Source organism: Ixodes scapularis, unplaced genomic scaffold (genome assembly GCF_016920785.2).
Source record: "Ixodes scapularis isolate PalLabHiFi unplaced genomic scaffold, ASM1692078v2 PGA_scaffold4__175_contigs__length_147842914, whole genome shotgun sequence".
Classification (NCBI taxonomy): Eukaryota; Metazoa; Arthropoda; class Arachnida; order Ixodida; family Ixodidae; genus Ixodes; species Ixodes scapularis.
Window position 1 is genome coordinate 142,649,078 of NW_024609879.1, and position 12,570 is coordinate 142,661,647.

Here is a 12,570-nt window from a genome sequence, read left to right on the forward strand (position 1 = left end):
AAGCATCCTCCTGTAGCTTTTTGCCGTTGTGTTTCTAAAAAGATATTGTCAGGCACTAAATTTTCCCCACTTGCACTAGTCAAGAAAGGAAGACCTTTCCACTGCCCAAGTAGTTCTAATGAAAACCTCTAGATTAAGAAAAAAACAATTAAAACCAGAGATTGCACGTTCACGCTAACAGCGTCTCGTTACGTGCATCCATCAGCCGATGGTGCACAACATACCTACAGAAACCCTCCGGTTCATTCAGACAGAAACTACAGTAGAATCTCGGTTCAAAAGGAGCACTGCTTCAAGAGCATTTTTCTTTACAAGTGGCCCAATTGAAGTGGTATCCCTAGAGAATACCCACCTTGCTCGAAGGTCTTTCGGCCCAGTTGGCAGTCCAGGGCACGTCCCTCGGCGTCAAGAAAGGGAACCTTGCCCTCGCCGCCTCCGCACGAGATTGTTCTGCCGAGACGGTCTGCGACACAACGTCGCTGCCCGAACAGTTGTGGATGTCGTCATTCGAGGTTCCCACTAGATCCTGCCGAGGGGTCGCCGAGATGACCGCGGGAGGTGCGTGGACGGTCCCGACACGTGCAGTCTGCCGCAAAGCGTCGCTCTTGGGATGGCTCGACGTTGCCTGCGTACTAATGGTTTTCAGGGGCCTCGGCGTGACATTGACACCGACGTCCCTTGCGAGACCTTGCGCCAACGGCGAGGTTGCTGCGTCTCGTTCGAAGAAGCTCCTCGACACCGCTGTCTCCTTGTCTTTGCCAATCTTCACCACTTGGCAATCGGTTAGAGTGCCGGCATTCACAACGTTTACGAGCGGAGTCCTGTCCGTCATGGTTTCGGCGTGCACCATCAACACAGCCTCAGTTCCAACACCGGCACGGGACACAAAGTAGGTCTCGTTTAACTGGCCCGCCACAACATCCCCAATGCCCGTGATAGCCCCCATTCTGCCGAATGACGCAGCCATCGCGCACGACGGCATGGCAACCGCTGAAGACTCGTAGACGGCAGTCTTCAGATGCAGAGAGTTCCTTGCAGGGCAGACTGGAGTCGTCTGAGTCTCGACCGTCACCGGCGGCTTGGGTGGAGTCTTCGCGACGCAGTCCTTTTCCAGACGCTGCGCAATCGGAGAGGTCGCGACGTCTTGCTCGAAGAAGCTCCTCGACACTGCTGTCTCCTTGTCTTTGCCGATCTTCACCACTTCACAATCGGTTAGAGTGCCGGCATCCACAACGCTCACGAGCGGAGTCACGTCCGTCATGGTTTCGACGTGCACCATCGACACAGCCTCAGTTCCAACGCCGGCACAGGACACAAAGTAGGTCTTATTTAACTGGGCCGCCACAACTTCCCCAGCACCAGCGATAGCCCCCATTCTGTCGAAAGACTCAGCGATCACGTACGACGGCATGGCAACCGCTGAAGACTCGTAGATGTCAGACTTTTCATGCAGAGAGTTACTTGCGCGGCAGCCCGGAGTTGTCTGCGTCTCCACTGTCACCGGCGGCTTGGGTGGGGTCTTCGCAACGCAGTCTCTTTCCAGACGCTGTGCAATCGGAGAGGTCGCGACGTTTTGCTCGAAGAAGCTCCTCGACACTGCTGTCCCCTTTTCTTCGACAGTCTTTGCCTCTTTGCGGTCTGTCATTGTGCCAGCGTCTGCAACGCTCGCAACCGGCGCCACATCCGTCATGGTTTCGACGTGCAACGTCGATATGGCATCCGTTCCGACCGCGACGTCCGACGTGAGGACGACTCCGTCTAGCGCTGTGGACGTGCTCCCGTCGACGACGTTCGGCGAGACTTCCACGCAGACGTCGACTGCGCTTCGGAGTGGCAAATGGCAAGAAGTGCCCCTTTCCCGCGCATTGACACGGTCCGTAGAGCTGGAGGCGTCTCGCATTCCGACCGCCGGCGTGACGACGTCCGTCTGCACTCCGACAGAGCACATGACGACAGGAGACGAATCGGACCGCTCGACAAGGTCCATGTCGGAAGAGGTGTCTCGAAGTTCGAATGTCATCAAGTCCGTAAACTCGGGCTGCAAGTCCGCCGCCCAGGCGTCGTCGAAGTTTGTCGCAGCAGCAGATGACGATGCCGCCACGAGAAAAGGACTGTGACCCTGTGGAACGAGTGGACGACTGCACGCCTTTTGAGCTGCCATCGTCTGCAGGGCGGCTACAGACATGACCGGGGTGACCGTGGCTTCGGGTGGGGACTTTGAGCCGCAGCCATTGCTTCCAGAGACGGCGGGGGAGAGGGTGACTGCTGCATTCTGCACACCTTTGGGCTGAACTTTGTGAGAGGTCTGCAAGTTTCGAAGAGAAAAAATGGAAGACGTTTACAGTTCTCTGTAATGCCAAATTAGAGTGCAGCTCCTGAGGAGGGGAAAGTACGGAGGGGAGGGTATGCCCCACCTCCCCCTCCTGCTTCCTTCCCACTTAGCGGCAAATTTTCCCCAAATTTAGCGGGGAATTTAGCGAAAATTTCCCCGCTAAACTTAACGGGAAAACTGAACTGGTGTTTAAATCACGTGATGCCAATTTCCCAACTAAATTTAACGAAAAAATTTCCCCCTTAACTATAGTGGGGAAATGTCCCATAATGCAACGAGCCGTTATGCCGACACTGCTCAACCCGGAAACGGGCGCCTAAGAGCTGCGCTCCAAAAATAGACAGTCAAGCTCAGTTCACCCACGTCCAGCCACAACGGATGCCACGAGCCGTCGAAGTCAATCCAAAGCCGTGCAAGCGTCATGGGACCTCGGACCGGCCAAGACAGGTTGTAGCATCCGCCGCGATTGAACCCGAAGTGAAACGAAGTGTTGAACCACCCAAACGAGCTACGCCTGGAGTATCCCCACCCAGTTCTCCGATTTTCTATTGGACACCGCCATTTCGGTGCAGAGCAGGTACCAAGATGGCCAAAGTGTCGCTGTCTCAAGAGCAGCCGATTTAGTGACTCCGACGCTTAGACAATAAAGACACGTTCCCCAATCTTGTGCCACCCTGTGGCGATCGCGAGAATCGTAACTCACGCTGCACATGAGTCTCTCCAGCGTAGTGAGCTCCTTGAGTTCCTCGTGCTCGCGGCGGAGACGCGCCAGCTCCGACTCCAGCTCCAGTACCCTGCAAACGTTCGAAGGAGGAAGGGAAATTCTCCGGGAGTCCGTGCCAGACAAGCGAGCTGCGGAGCCAGGTGACAAGTACAGTGTAGACCGCATATAACGTATGTCGCGGGAGTCGCGAAAATCCGCACTATAAGCGGTACCTCGCTATAACCAAAACATCAATTTTTCAGGCCAAAATACATGCCATGCATGTGACAACTTACCTTTGTAAAAGAATTTATTTTGTGTTAGATGAAAAATAAAGCTTAGTTTGAGGAAGGTCTTTATTTCACCATACTTGTACACTTCTCTCTTAAGTGTGTCACACATTTTGAAAGAAATGAGCGACTTTTGCCTGGCGCAGCCTTTTAACGGCGTCGTGGGTTGCGGACGGACGTTGCGAGCGTTCAGGATTGTTAAGCCTAATCACTTTTCTGCGGCAATGAAAATGCGTGCAAATCCGCACCCTTTATACGGTACGCACCAGTAATACCCCCAGTAATACCTTCATTTCATGCCTGTGCATTTCATGCACAGGCATGAAATGCACCAAATAAGAAATCCGGGCGATGTTCGAAAACACAAATGCTTAGAAATCACCACTGTAGTCGAAGTAAACAAACACGACGACACGGGCGTTTCTGCTGTCTTGAGAGTTCCGCCACGACATCGCCGGACGAGGAGGTGGATCTTCCCTTCTAGCACGTGCTGGGTTATCCTAGCGACACGCACCGAAAATTCACAGTCAAGGATAGCGCTTTTATGCGGAACGATGAGCTTCCACCACGCCGTCTACGTCGACGATCACAACCGACGCCATGTTTGCGGATAGAAGCCGGACCGCGACCGGCATGCAACGTGCGCGAACACTTCTCCTCGACCTGCGATTGGTCCGTCGTTGCGGTTGTTTCCAATGCAGCGGAGGGACGCACGCACGTGAACGGCACTTGTGTGCGTCCCTCCGTCGCTATGGCAACTGAAGCCTCTCTCTTCGCTTCTTCGAGCAACCTCCTTGCCCTGCGAGTGCCGCTTGCAGCTAGCGCCGTTATCTAGTGTCGCAGAGGGAAGCGTGCTCGCTGCGTCGGTTGGTCGCCACGGTCGGCGGGCTGTTCCAGAAACCGCACTATAACCGGTATTTCCCTTCGCGCGCCTGCATTTTAAGCGGTATGTAATTACATGGAGTTCTATGGGAGGCGAACCGGTGGTTTAAAAAAGCCGCGTTATACCCGGTCCTGCACATAAGTGGTTACGTTGTAAGTGGTCTATACTGTAAATAACTGCGGGTAACACAAGTAACGACATCCAGTCACTATAAATCCTTTGGCCCCTAACCCTGCCATTGTAAACTAAAAGTCGAATTTGAGGGTTTTACGTGCCAAACCAACGACAGGCATCTGGCAAGCCCCAGTGGAGGACCGAGGATTAATTTGGACCACCTGGGGATCTTTTGACCTGCAACCTAAAGCTCGGTTACACGGCACCTCCTCCGCAATGCCATTGTAAATTGACGCTACCACAAAGCGTTGGAAATCAAAATGCAGTCTCCACACGAAAACGGCATTTCTTGTTGGGTTTGCAAGTACGTACATAGGAAAGAAAAACAAAACAAACACGACAGAAGGACAAGAGTAAAGGACAAGAAACAAAATGCAATGCAAGTGCTGCACTGGGAAGAAGTTCGTAAACAATAATTGATTGGAATAACCTGCCAGCGCATTACCATCGAAGATTGAACAAAATTTCATGAACTCACGTGCGGTGATAATTGTTTCGTTTTTTCCTCCTCTACTCGTATGTATTTTACTTATGTTAATTCTTTAAAGAGTTTTAGCTTGTTTTTGTATATTTTGTTTTATATAGAGCATTTTAGGGGTACATATTTATTAAATAAACCACAATCTGTTGCTGATAAAAAGAAATGCAAGGAGTAGAAGGGTATGCACTTGGGCTGGATAGTTCCGACGGTTAAAGCGCTAAAAACAGCAGACAAGTGAAAGAGACGAACAACACAGAGCGTTCTGTGTTGTTCGTCTGTCACTTGTCCGTTGTTTTTTCAGCGCTTTTACCCTCTGAAATACAAGGAGGATTTCACGAAACTAGCAGCGTTCCACCGTGGTTCCCAAGAAGGTCCTGTCGATGTTAACAGAGAGCCTTGGCAGTGATGGGTGCCAGACAACGCTCATCAAGCCAGCAGGGAGCCAACAGTCGCAAAGCTCGACCTCTATCTAGCTGCATTTGTGAATCTCATTACTAAATTCTAGCACTTCATCTTCAACCAAACTCTAGGAAAATGCACTGGCACGCTCAAATAGCCATTCCACCAACACCGAGGAAAGACAAAAAAAAAAAGGTCACTGGAATAACCCAGCAAACGCCCACTCAAAATGTGGAGATAATCGTGTGAAACGGGAGATGGGCGTTCCTTAGATCAACACGTAAAGATATGTTTTTCGTGCACTTTCCGGATGCTACAAAATTGCGGGATGGGCGGATGCTTGGTATTTTACGGTAACCGTTTTATCCCCAGAAATGCCGCGGCATACAAAAGCCAGTCACAAAACAGGTGGCTATCTTGGTACCCTAGGAGTGCAATTCTTCTAGTGTTTACTTTATTAGGAATGGTTCATAACACAAGAATGTAGGAGGGCATGCTTGATTGTTTAACAATTGTTTTTTCCCAAACTCCACAGCAAATCGTGGCTGTTGTAAAAAGACAATTGCTTAACATATTTGTCCATGCTGAACCAACTCGCCACTAGAGCAATAACAGTAACAAAAAGTTTGTTATTGTCACTTTGTACAACACCGCTGACGATAGCACCTAATTTAGCTGTATGGGCACATTTTGAAGCGGAAGAAAAGTGCAGTGATAGGAGAAACAAGAACTAACCGTTCCACGCAATTCTTGTTGGTGCATGCCTGAAAAAAACAACATAATGGTGAGAATTTTAGCACAATGTTTTAGTACCTCTATTAGATAAACAAGTACTCGAAAGAGCAAGTGGCTCTTACTCGCATGCGCAAGTAGCTTTGACAATGTAGGAGCATGGCAAAATCTATGCTAACCTTAAATAGGCGACATAAAATCGCTCATACAAAGTATAACAATAACTCTGGGCACCGGTCTACAAGCAGTGCCGAAGATTATACAAGAAAAAAACGAAAACAAATCTGGCAACGAGGCTCTTATGCAACTTTCTTGTTTAGCGCAGACGTGCGTCTGTACACGGCGTGCTGTGGTCGAGGCGGCGTTGCTGTGTGGTGTTGACTCGCCACGAACACGGAGCTCGGAATGGGACGCTCCACAAATGTCTGCTTGCGGCGTTCCAGGAAATCTTTATTTATGCTGTTTGCATTGTGCTTTGTCTTAAACGTCGCACAACCTTACTAACTGCGGTTGCGACGTTCTGGGAGAAGGAGCAGGTTTGCGGTAACCTTACTTTGGTGGAGACAAACTTTGACCTTTCAGTTCGTGTTTACATTTCAGGATATGGGGCGTGCATTAACCTTGCGATCCCTGAATGGGTTACTGCTTGTGTTGTCTTTCTGACTTCCTTTCTTGTCCAAAATTTTTTTTTTGTAAGCATTTTATTTTGTTATTTTTGTAGCTTTTCTTTCGCACGCATGTACTGTGACTTCGGAGTCGCAGAGGTTGGGGAGGAAATGCGTAAACAAAAAAAAGTGTCTTTTCCTCTGTCGTTTTAATTTGTCACAAACACTGTCCAACTGTAAAGTCCGTGGCCGCGTCATTCGGGTGGGATGAATGTTCGCACAGCCCGAGTTGGGGTATTTGCAGGAATAAACAATCACTTTTTTTTTTTAATTAAATATTTTCCCAAAAGGTGGGGATACTACGGTACTACCAAGCGGAGGATACATGAGGCCTCTGTGTTAGAAACGTCGGCAGCACATGGGGCACGCACAAGATACAACGGCTGCGCAAGCGTTTACTTCGGAGTGTGGTTCAATCAACCTCACGTCACAAGTTTGTCCCTCAAGCCTTTCGATGGCGGTAATTTAATCGAGGGCCTTACGGGTCACCGCTTTGTACCGGCCAGTTCTTATGACCACACCGTCAAAACAGAAACAAACCAAGAAAGAATTTTGAAGTAATCAAAGAACAGATTCTTATCTGCCATCTCTGTACGGAAGTGCCGGCACTCAACGAGACACCGGTTTATGACCGCCATTATGTAGTTTGTCCGAAGAGAAACTACTTGTTGAGACACCAGATGGAACTGAAGTTTGAAAAGAGCACTTTTTTAAAATACAAAATGGCCTTTCTAGTAAGAGGGTTGGCCACCAGTTGGTTTTTTACTCCACAGCGAATGTGTCGCATTCGCTGCGGGGTAAAACTTTTACCCCACCAGGGACCAAACGTGATCCAGATGCAAGGGCGGGTTCGTACCTGGTCGAGGGGTGGAGACATGATTCGGAGCAGTTCCTCTCGCTTGAGGTAGCGTTCAAGCTGCTCCCCAGGAATCGCTGCACGGAAATCGAGAACACACTTCACAAAATGATTTCGAAGCCCATCTAAACCAGGCATTTGTATACTAGATATAGAGGAACACCCAACTGCCTCAAACGACAACTGAGGGATGCCCGTTCCCTTCGGCACCATTGCACATGAGCAGCCTTCAGATTTTAACAATAATCGACGCAAAAGCGAGTGCTTGGCTCACAGCTGTGCATCAATGTGCAGATCAGACATGCTAAAATACATCGTAGTGCTAAAACTGGGAAGGAAGACAGGGTACTAGGGTCAAGAACAACAGAGAAAATTACTGCAAGATTGTAAGCGTGCGAGTCAACATTCCTATCTGTGCCACTGCGCAAGTGCTGGAGCGAGCCTCCAAAGCATTCACTTAACACCATCAAATGCTCTTTGTCCCGTTGAGAATTTCCACAAACTAGAGGAAAGCCAATGGCAGAAAAACTTTCAGTTGAAAAAATATTCAACGATTTTGCAAAACATAATTAACGCACCTTGGTTATTAGTTTAGCTATGTTTGTTGGTGCGTTTCGTCAACTCCGAGGCAAATTGGCGGCCACGAAGAAAACGCCAGAGAAACACCCCAACTGCTTTTAGTTCTTCGGAATTTCTGACTCGATCGCCTAATTGTTTTTGTAAAATCAAATTTTCAACCACATAAAAATATGCGAGCTTAAACAAAAATTATACAGGCTCGATCATGCTGACAAAGACTGCGGAGCACAGAATGAGTCCCACACAAACCACACCGTGTTATTTACATTCATTTGATCATATTATTCTTTCTCATCTATTGGCTTCATACAAAACGTTCTGCTCTTGACAGCCCGCTTGCATTCGAATGAAATCTTTAACCTTTCAAGAGCAGCTGTGCTAGCAGGTCAATGGCTCTTCAACTGCCACCACACCGACCGAGGCTAGTTTTTGACATAGTCCTTTGTAGGCTGTACATATAACATTTTTGTTGTGCGACGCACCGCGCTTGTCGTCCACAATGCACGTTCCCGACGCTCGTCTACGACGACTCTAGTAGGAAACGACCCATAAAATGCAACCTCTGCTTAGAGAGCCTAGATTGAAGAGAAGGTCCACCTCAAATCATGGGGAGCGTTTGCAATTCGGCGGACACCTCCTACGGAGATTGGTTGCAAGCACGCATGAGTCGCATCATCGGAAAGGCAGAGAAACCTATCCGTATTAAGACGGCGCTGCGGTCTGTTGGCAGAGCCACAGACCGAGACACGAGCGAGCATGGGCCGTCCCAAAAACGGTCGAGCACATGGACCGGAGAAGCGGACGAGCCGAACTTATCCTAGAACGATTTGGGGACAGATCCACATCGACGAGCCAGGGCTAATGAGACGATGGCAGATCTATCCCTTTTCCGAGCATCATTGCGGTTGCAACACAAAACTTGCCTTCGAAAGAGGTGTTCGCAGCAGTGTCGGGCAACCCCGTGCTGCTCCGCGTTGCCGACGTGCCGGTTGTTTCGGGGAGCTCCTCGATGGTGCTCAGGTCCAGGCGAGGCTGCGGCGTGTCCACAGGCCTCGGCGGCTTCAGCACGGGCAGTGCCGGAGCCATGCACAACACCGGCAGCGCAGATCGCGGGCGAGAGCCGCCCCACGTCTCCCTCCGCTTGCAACGCCGCTGGGAAAACCCACAAATGTGTCCCTCTTTTGCGATAACTGCCCGCTTCCTTGGCACGCGTGGCCCTTACATTTCCTCTGCAATGTTGTGTCGCACTACGACGCCAATGTTACACGCCACATTGTGATATCACAGTGTCACACGTGATGCCACGTCACGTGGCACCAGGTCAGAACACGAGACACCACAATGTCATGCGACACTGCAGTAGCACATGTCATGTGACATCACGTGACACCGTGATGACAGTGTTATGTGACCCCATGTGGCACCACAGTAACATGTCATGTGACATCAGGTAACACGTGACACCGTGACGTGTGACATCACAGTGTCACACGATAACACGTTACATCACAGTACCACATGCCACGTGACATTAGGTCACGACATGTGACACCATGTCAAATGACATGACGGTATTGCATGTTATGTGACAACAGGTCACGTGTGACACCATGCCGTCAGTGTTATGTGAAACCATGTGACATTGCAGTGTAACATGTCATGTGACAAGAGGTCACAACATGTGACACCATGATGTCAGTGTTATGCAACACTATGTGACATCGCAGTGTAACATGTTGTCCTATGACACCATGGTATCACATGACACCAGGTCACAACACATAACACCAGTACCGTTTTTGCTTGCACAATGAACGCACCCCTTAAGTCGGCTCTCAAAATTTCGACTTTCTTTTTTCACTCTCGTATTAAACGCACCCCCAACTCAAGCGTAAAAATTTTGACCCCCTCCCTCCAAGCGCGTGAAATGAACTCACTTTTCTATCCTGGCGCAGCGAGGTCGCGAATGCATGGGCAGTGTAGGCGAACAAAAACACCTTAAAAATTCGAAAAGATCCAATGGACGCAAGAAAAAAAAAACATAAAGAGGAGCTTTTTTTTTTTTTTGCACAGCGCAGTCTGGATTTTGGGGTCGCGCGCCGCGCGCAAGGAGGTAAGAAAGAGCAGCAGAGAAGCCCTCGAAGCAAACGAAACAGCTTGCAACAGACGGCAAAAAACAACCCAAGGAACTAAGAGAAAAAGAAAACGAAGAGGAGCTTTTTTTTTCTTTTTGCACAACCAAGTTGGGTTACGGGGTTGCGCGCCGCGCGCAAAGAGATAAGAAGTTACGTCGATTTTTCAGGATAAAAGGTCCCTTCATTATGCGAGTAAATACGGATGCAAAAATTTTACTTTGCGTAATGAACGACCCCCCCCCCCCCCCCCCCCCCAACTTTGTATAGACTTTTAGGAAAAAAAAGTGCATTAATTCTGCGAGTAAATACGGTATGACATGACATCACCATACCTGCAAAGTTCCAAAACCAAATCCAGGGGATTTTCTGCGGTGGGGGAGCAGTTTTTTAAGAAGAAATATTGACAATAAATTTACATGAAGACAACTTCATTACATTTATACTGCACTGCTCATGCTAGCGAGATACAGCTATTATTACAGCCGTCTGTTGAGAGGGCAAAGACTCCTCGTTTAAGGAGGGACACTGACTAGAGATTTAACTTGTAAACTACTCAAGTCATCAGAATGAAATTTGCAGGAGGTTTAACTTCAGATGTAGGTGTACTGTGCAAACTTTCAGCTCTCTAGGACAAGTTTACATACCTGCATAAGAAGATGTGTCACTCTTCGTTTAGAAATACATGACATGCAAATGAAGCTATTAAGCACCATTTTGACCACTTGAATATAAAGTGGGAAATGTGGGACTTCGGGCTACCTAGTTTTTATAACTAAAATGCAAAAATACTCCAGAAGCCGGGCGAAGACATGATAAGTGTAATAACAAAAACGGCTTGACATAACAAAAATAAAAATTTAATTAAACGTTTTGCCTCCCATGCGAGAGGCATCTTCAGTAGAGCACAGAGCGAGTGAGAGTCGCACAAAAAAGTTCGGCTATTTAGGCATAAAGTTTGCGTACACGTCCGGCAAGGGGCCACGGTTCTTGTTTACCAGCGATGAATCGCTTCCGCGTTTGTCGTTCTGGATGAACCAAGATTCCAGCAGCTTCCTCGGTCCCCACCTTCGATCCCTCGAAACGTTTAATTAAATTGTTATTTTTGTTATGTCAAGCCGTTTTCGTTATTACACTTATCATGTCTTCGCCCGGCTTCTGGAGTATTTTTGCATTCATCCGTAACCTTTACGGTTGTATCGCACTTAGCAATGTGAGAGAGTACATTAACCAATCTACCACGATCGTCCGCCTACAGTGCCACCAAGACTTCAATCGCCAGTGCCTTCATGAGGACGTGATTCCCAATGGACTACGGTGCAAACCTCTGGTGGACACACCGTACGGACGAAAGGTGGTCAGGGACTACGGCCGCAACTGTGTGAAGGCGCGCATACAGGATAACCAACAGCGGATTTACCACGCAAGACGTCGACAGTCCACGGCGGAGCAGAGTCTACGACAGACGCTAGCATACAATGACCTACGGAATGTGTTCCTGGCAAGGAGGGAGGCCGAGGAGATGGAAAGGAACAGATGCACAGAGGCGCATAAAAACAAGCTCACCCGGCTACTGCCTCCGAGATCGCCATCCAGGACTGAGAAATGTAAGGTGTTCAACATGTCATCCAAGCCCCTTCTGCCCCGACACGTGAGTCTGCTATCCAAAGGGCTGGACTTTGCCCTTACTCCACGGTACGTTCCAAAACGTGACTTCATAATCAAAATTGAAGAGAAACTCAGATATGTGCACGATGTCACAGGGGTAAATCTCGAGAGAAGCCGCGTTGTCAGTGTTTTGAACAATGCGAAACCGGCCGGGTCGAATTTAGGTCAACAAGAACGCGTTGCTCTTAATGAGTTGAAGTCAGACAGCTCCATCATGATTTTAAAGGCCGACAAAGGAAAAGGAACCGTTGTGCTCGATAGAGATGACTACATGAAGGAGATGTATGAAGTTATAAATGACAGTCGCTATTTCGTGAGGCTATCAAGAGATCCCGCTGCTAAGTCCGAAAGAGAGTTAGTTGACCACCTTCGAGAGCTGAAAAAGAAAGGACGCATCAGTGACGACCTATACCGTCGTCTCTTCTCCTTTGACGCCGCGACACCCAAGATGTATGGACTCCCCTAAATTCACAAACCGGGTTGCCCCCTACGCCCGATTGTATATGTTATTGGTTCATCCACTTACAGCCTTTCCAAATATCTGGTTATGATTCTGAGCCGTCTTACGGGAAACAATGAGTTTAGCGTCCGGAATTCCCATGAGTTTGTTGAACTTATACGCGCTCAGACCCTGCTACCGCACGAGGCTATGGTATCCTTTGATGTGATTTCATTA

The 12,570-nt window shown here is 48.7% G+C and overlaps 1 protein-coding gene across 2 annotated transcripts in view; it reads right to left on the bottom strand.

The window, feature by feature from the left end:
- Window positions 1–12,570, bottom strand: part of LOC8041507 — a 44,851-nt gene that overhangs the window by 10,140 nt on the left and 22,141 nt on the right. For both annotated transcript variants that reach the window (XM_002414730.5, XM_040215970.3), the window contains exons 14-18: window positions 9,018–9,246; window positions 7,516–7,592; window positions 5,998–6,026; window positions 3,036–3,126; window positions 353–2,305 (exon numbers count right to left, since the gene is read on the bottom strand). In XM_002414730.5, coding sequence (XP_002414775.3) covers window positions 353–2,305; window positions 3,036–3,126; window positions 5,998–6,026; window positions 7,516–7,592; window positions 9,018–9,246 — 2,379 coding nt within the window. The remainder of the gene's footprint in view (window positions 1–352; window positions 2,306–3,035; window positions 3,127–5,997; window positions 6,027–7,515; window positions 7,593–9,017; window positions 9,247–12,570) is intronic.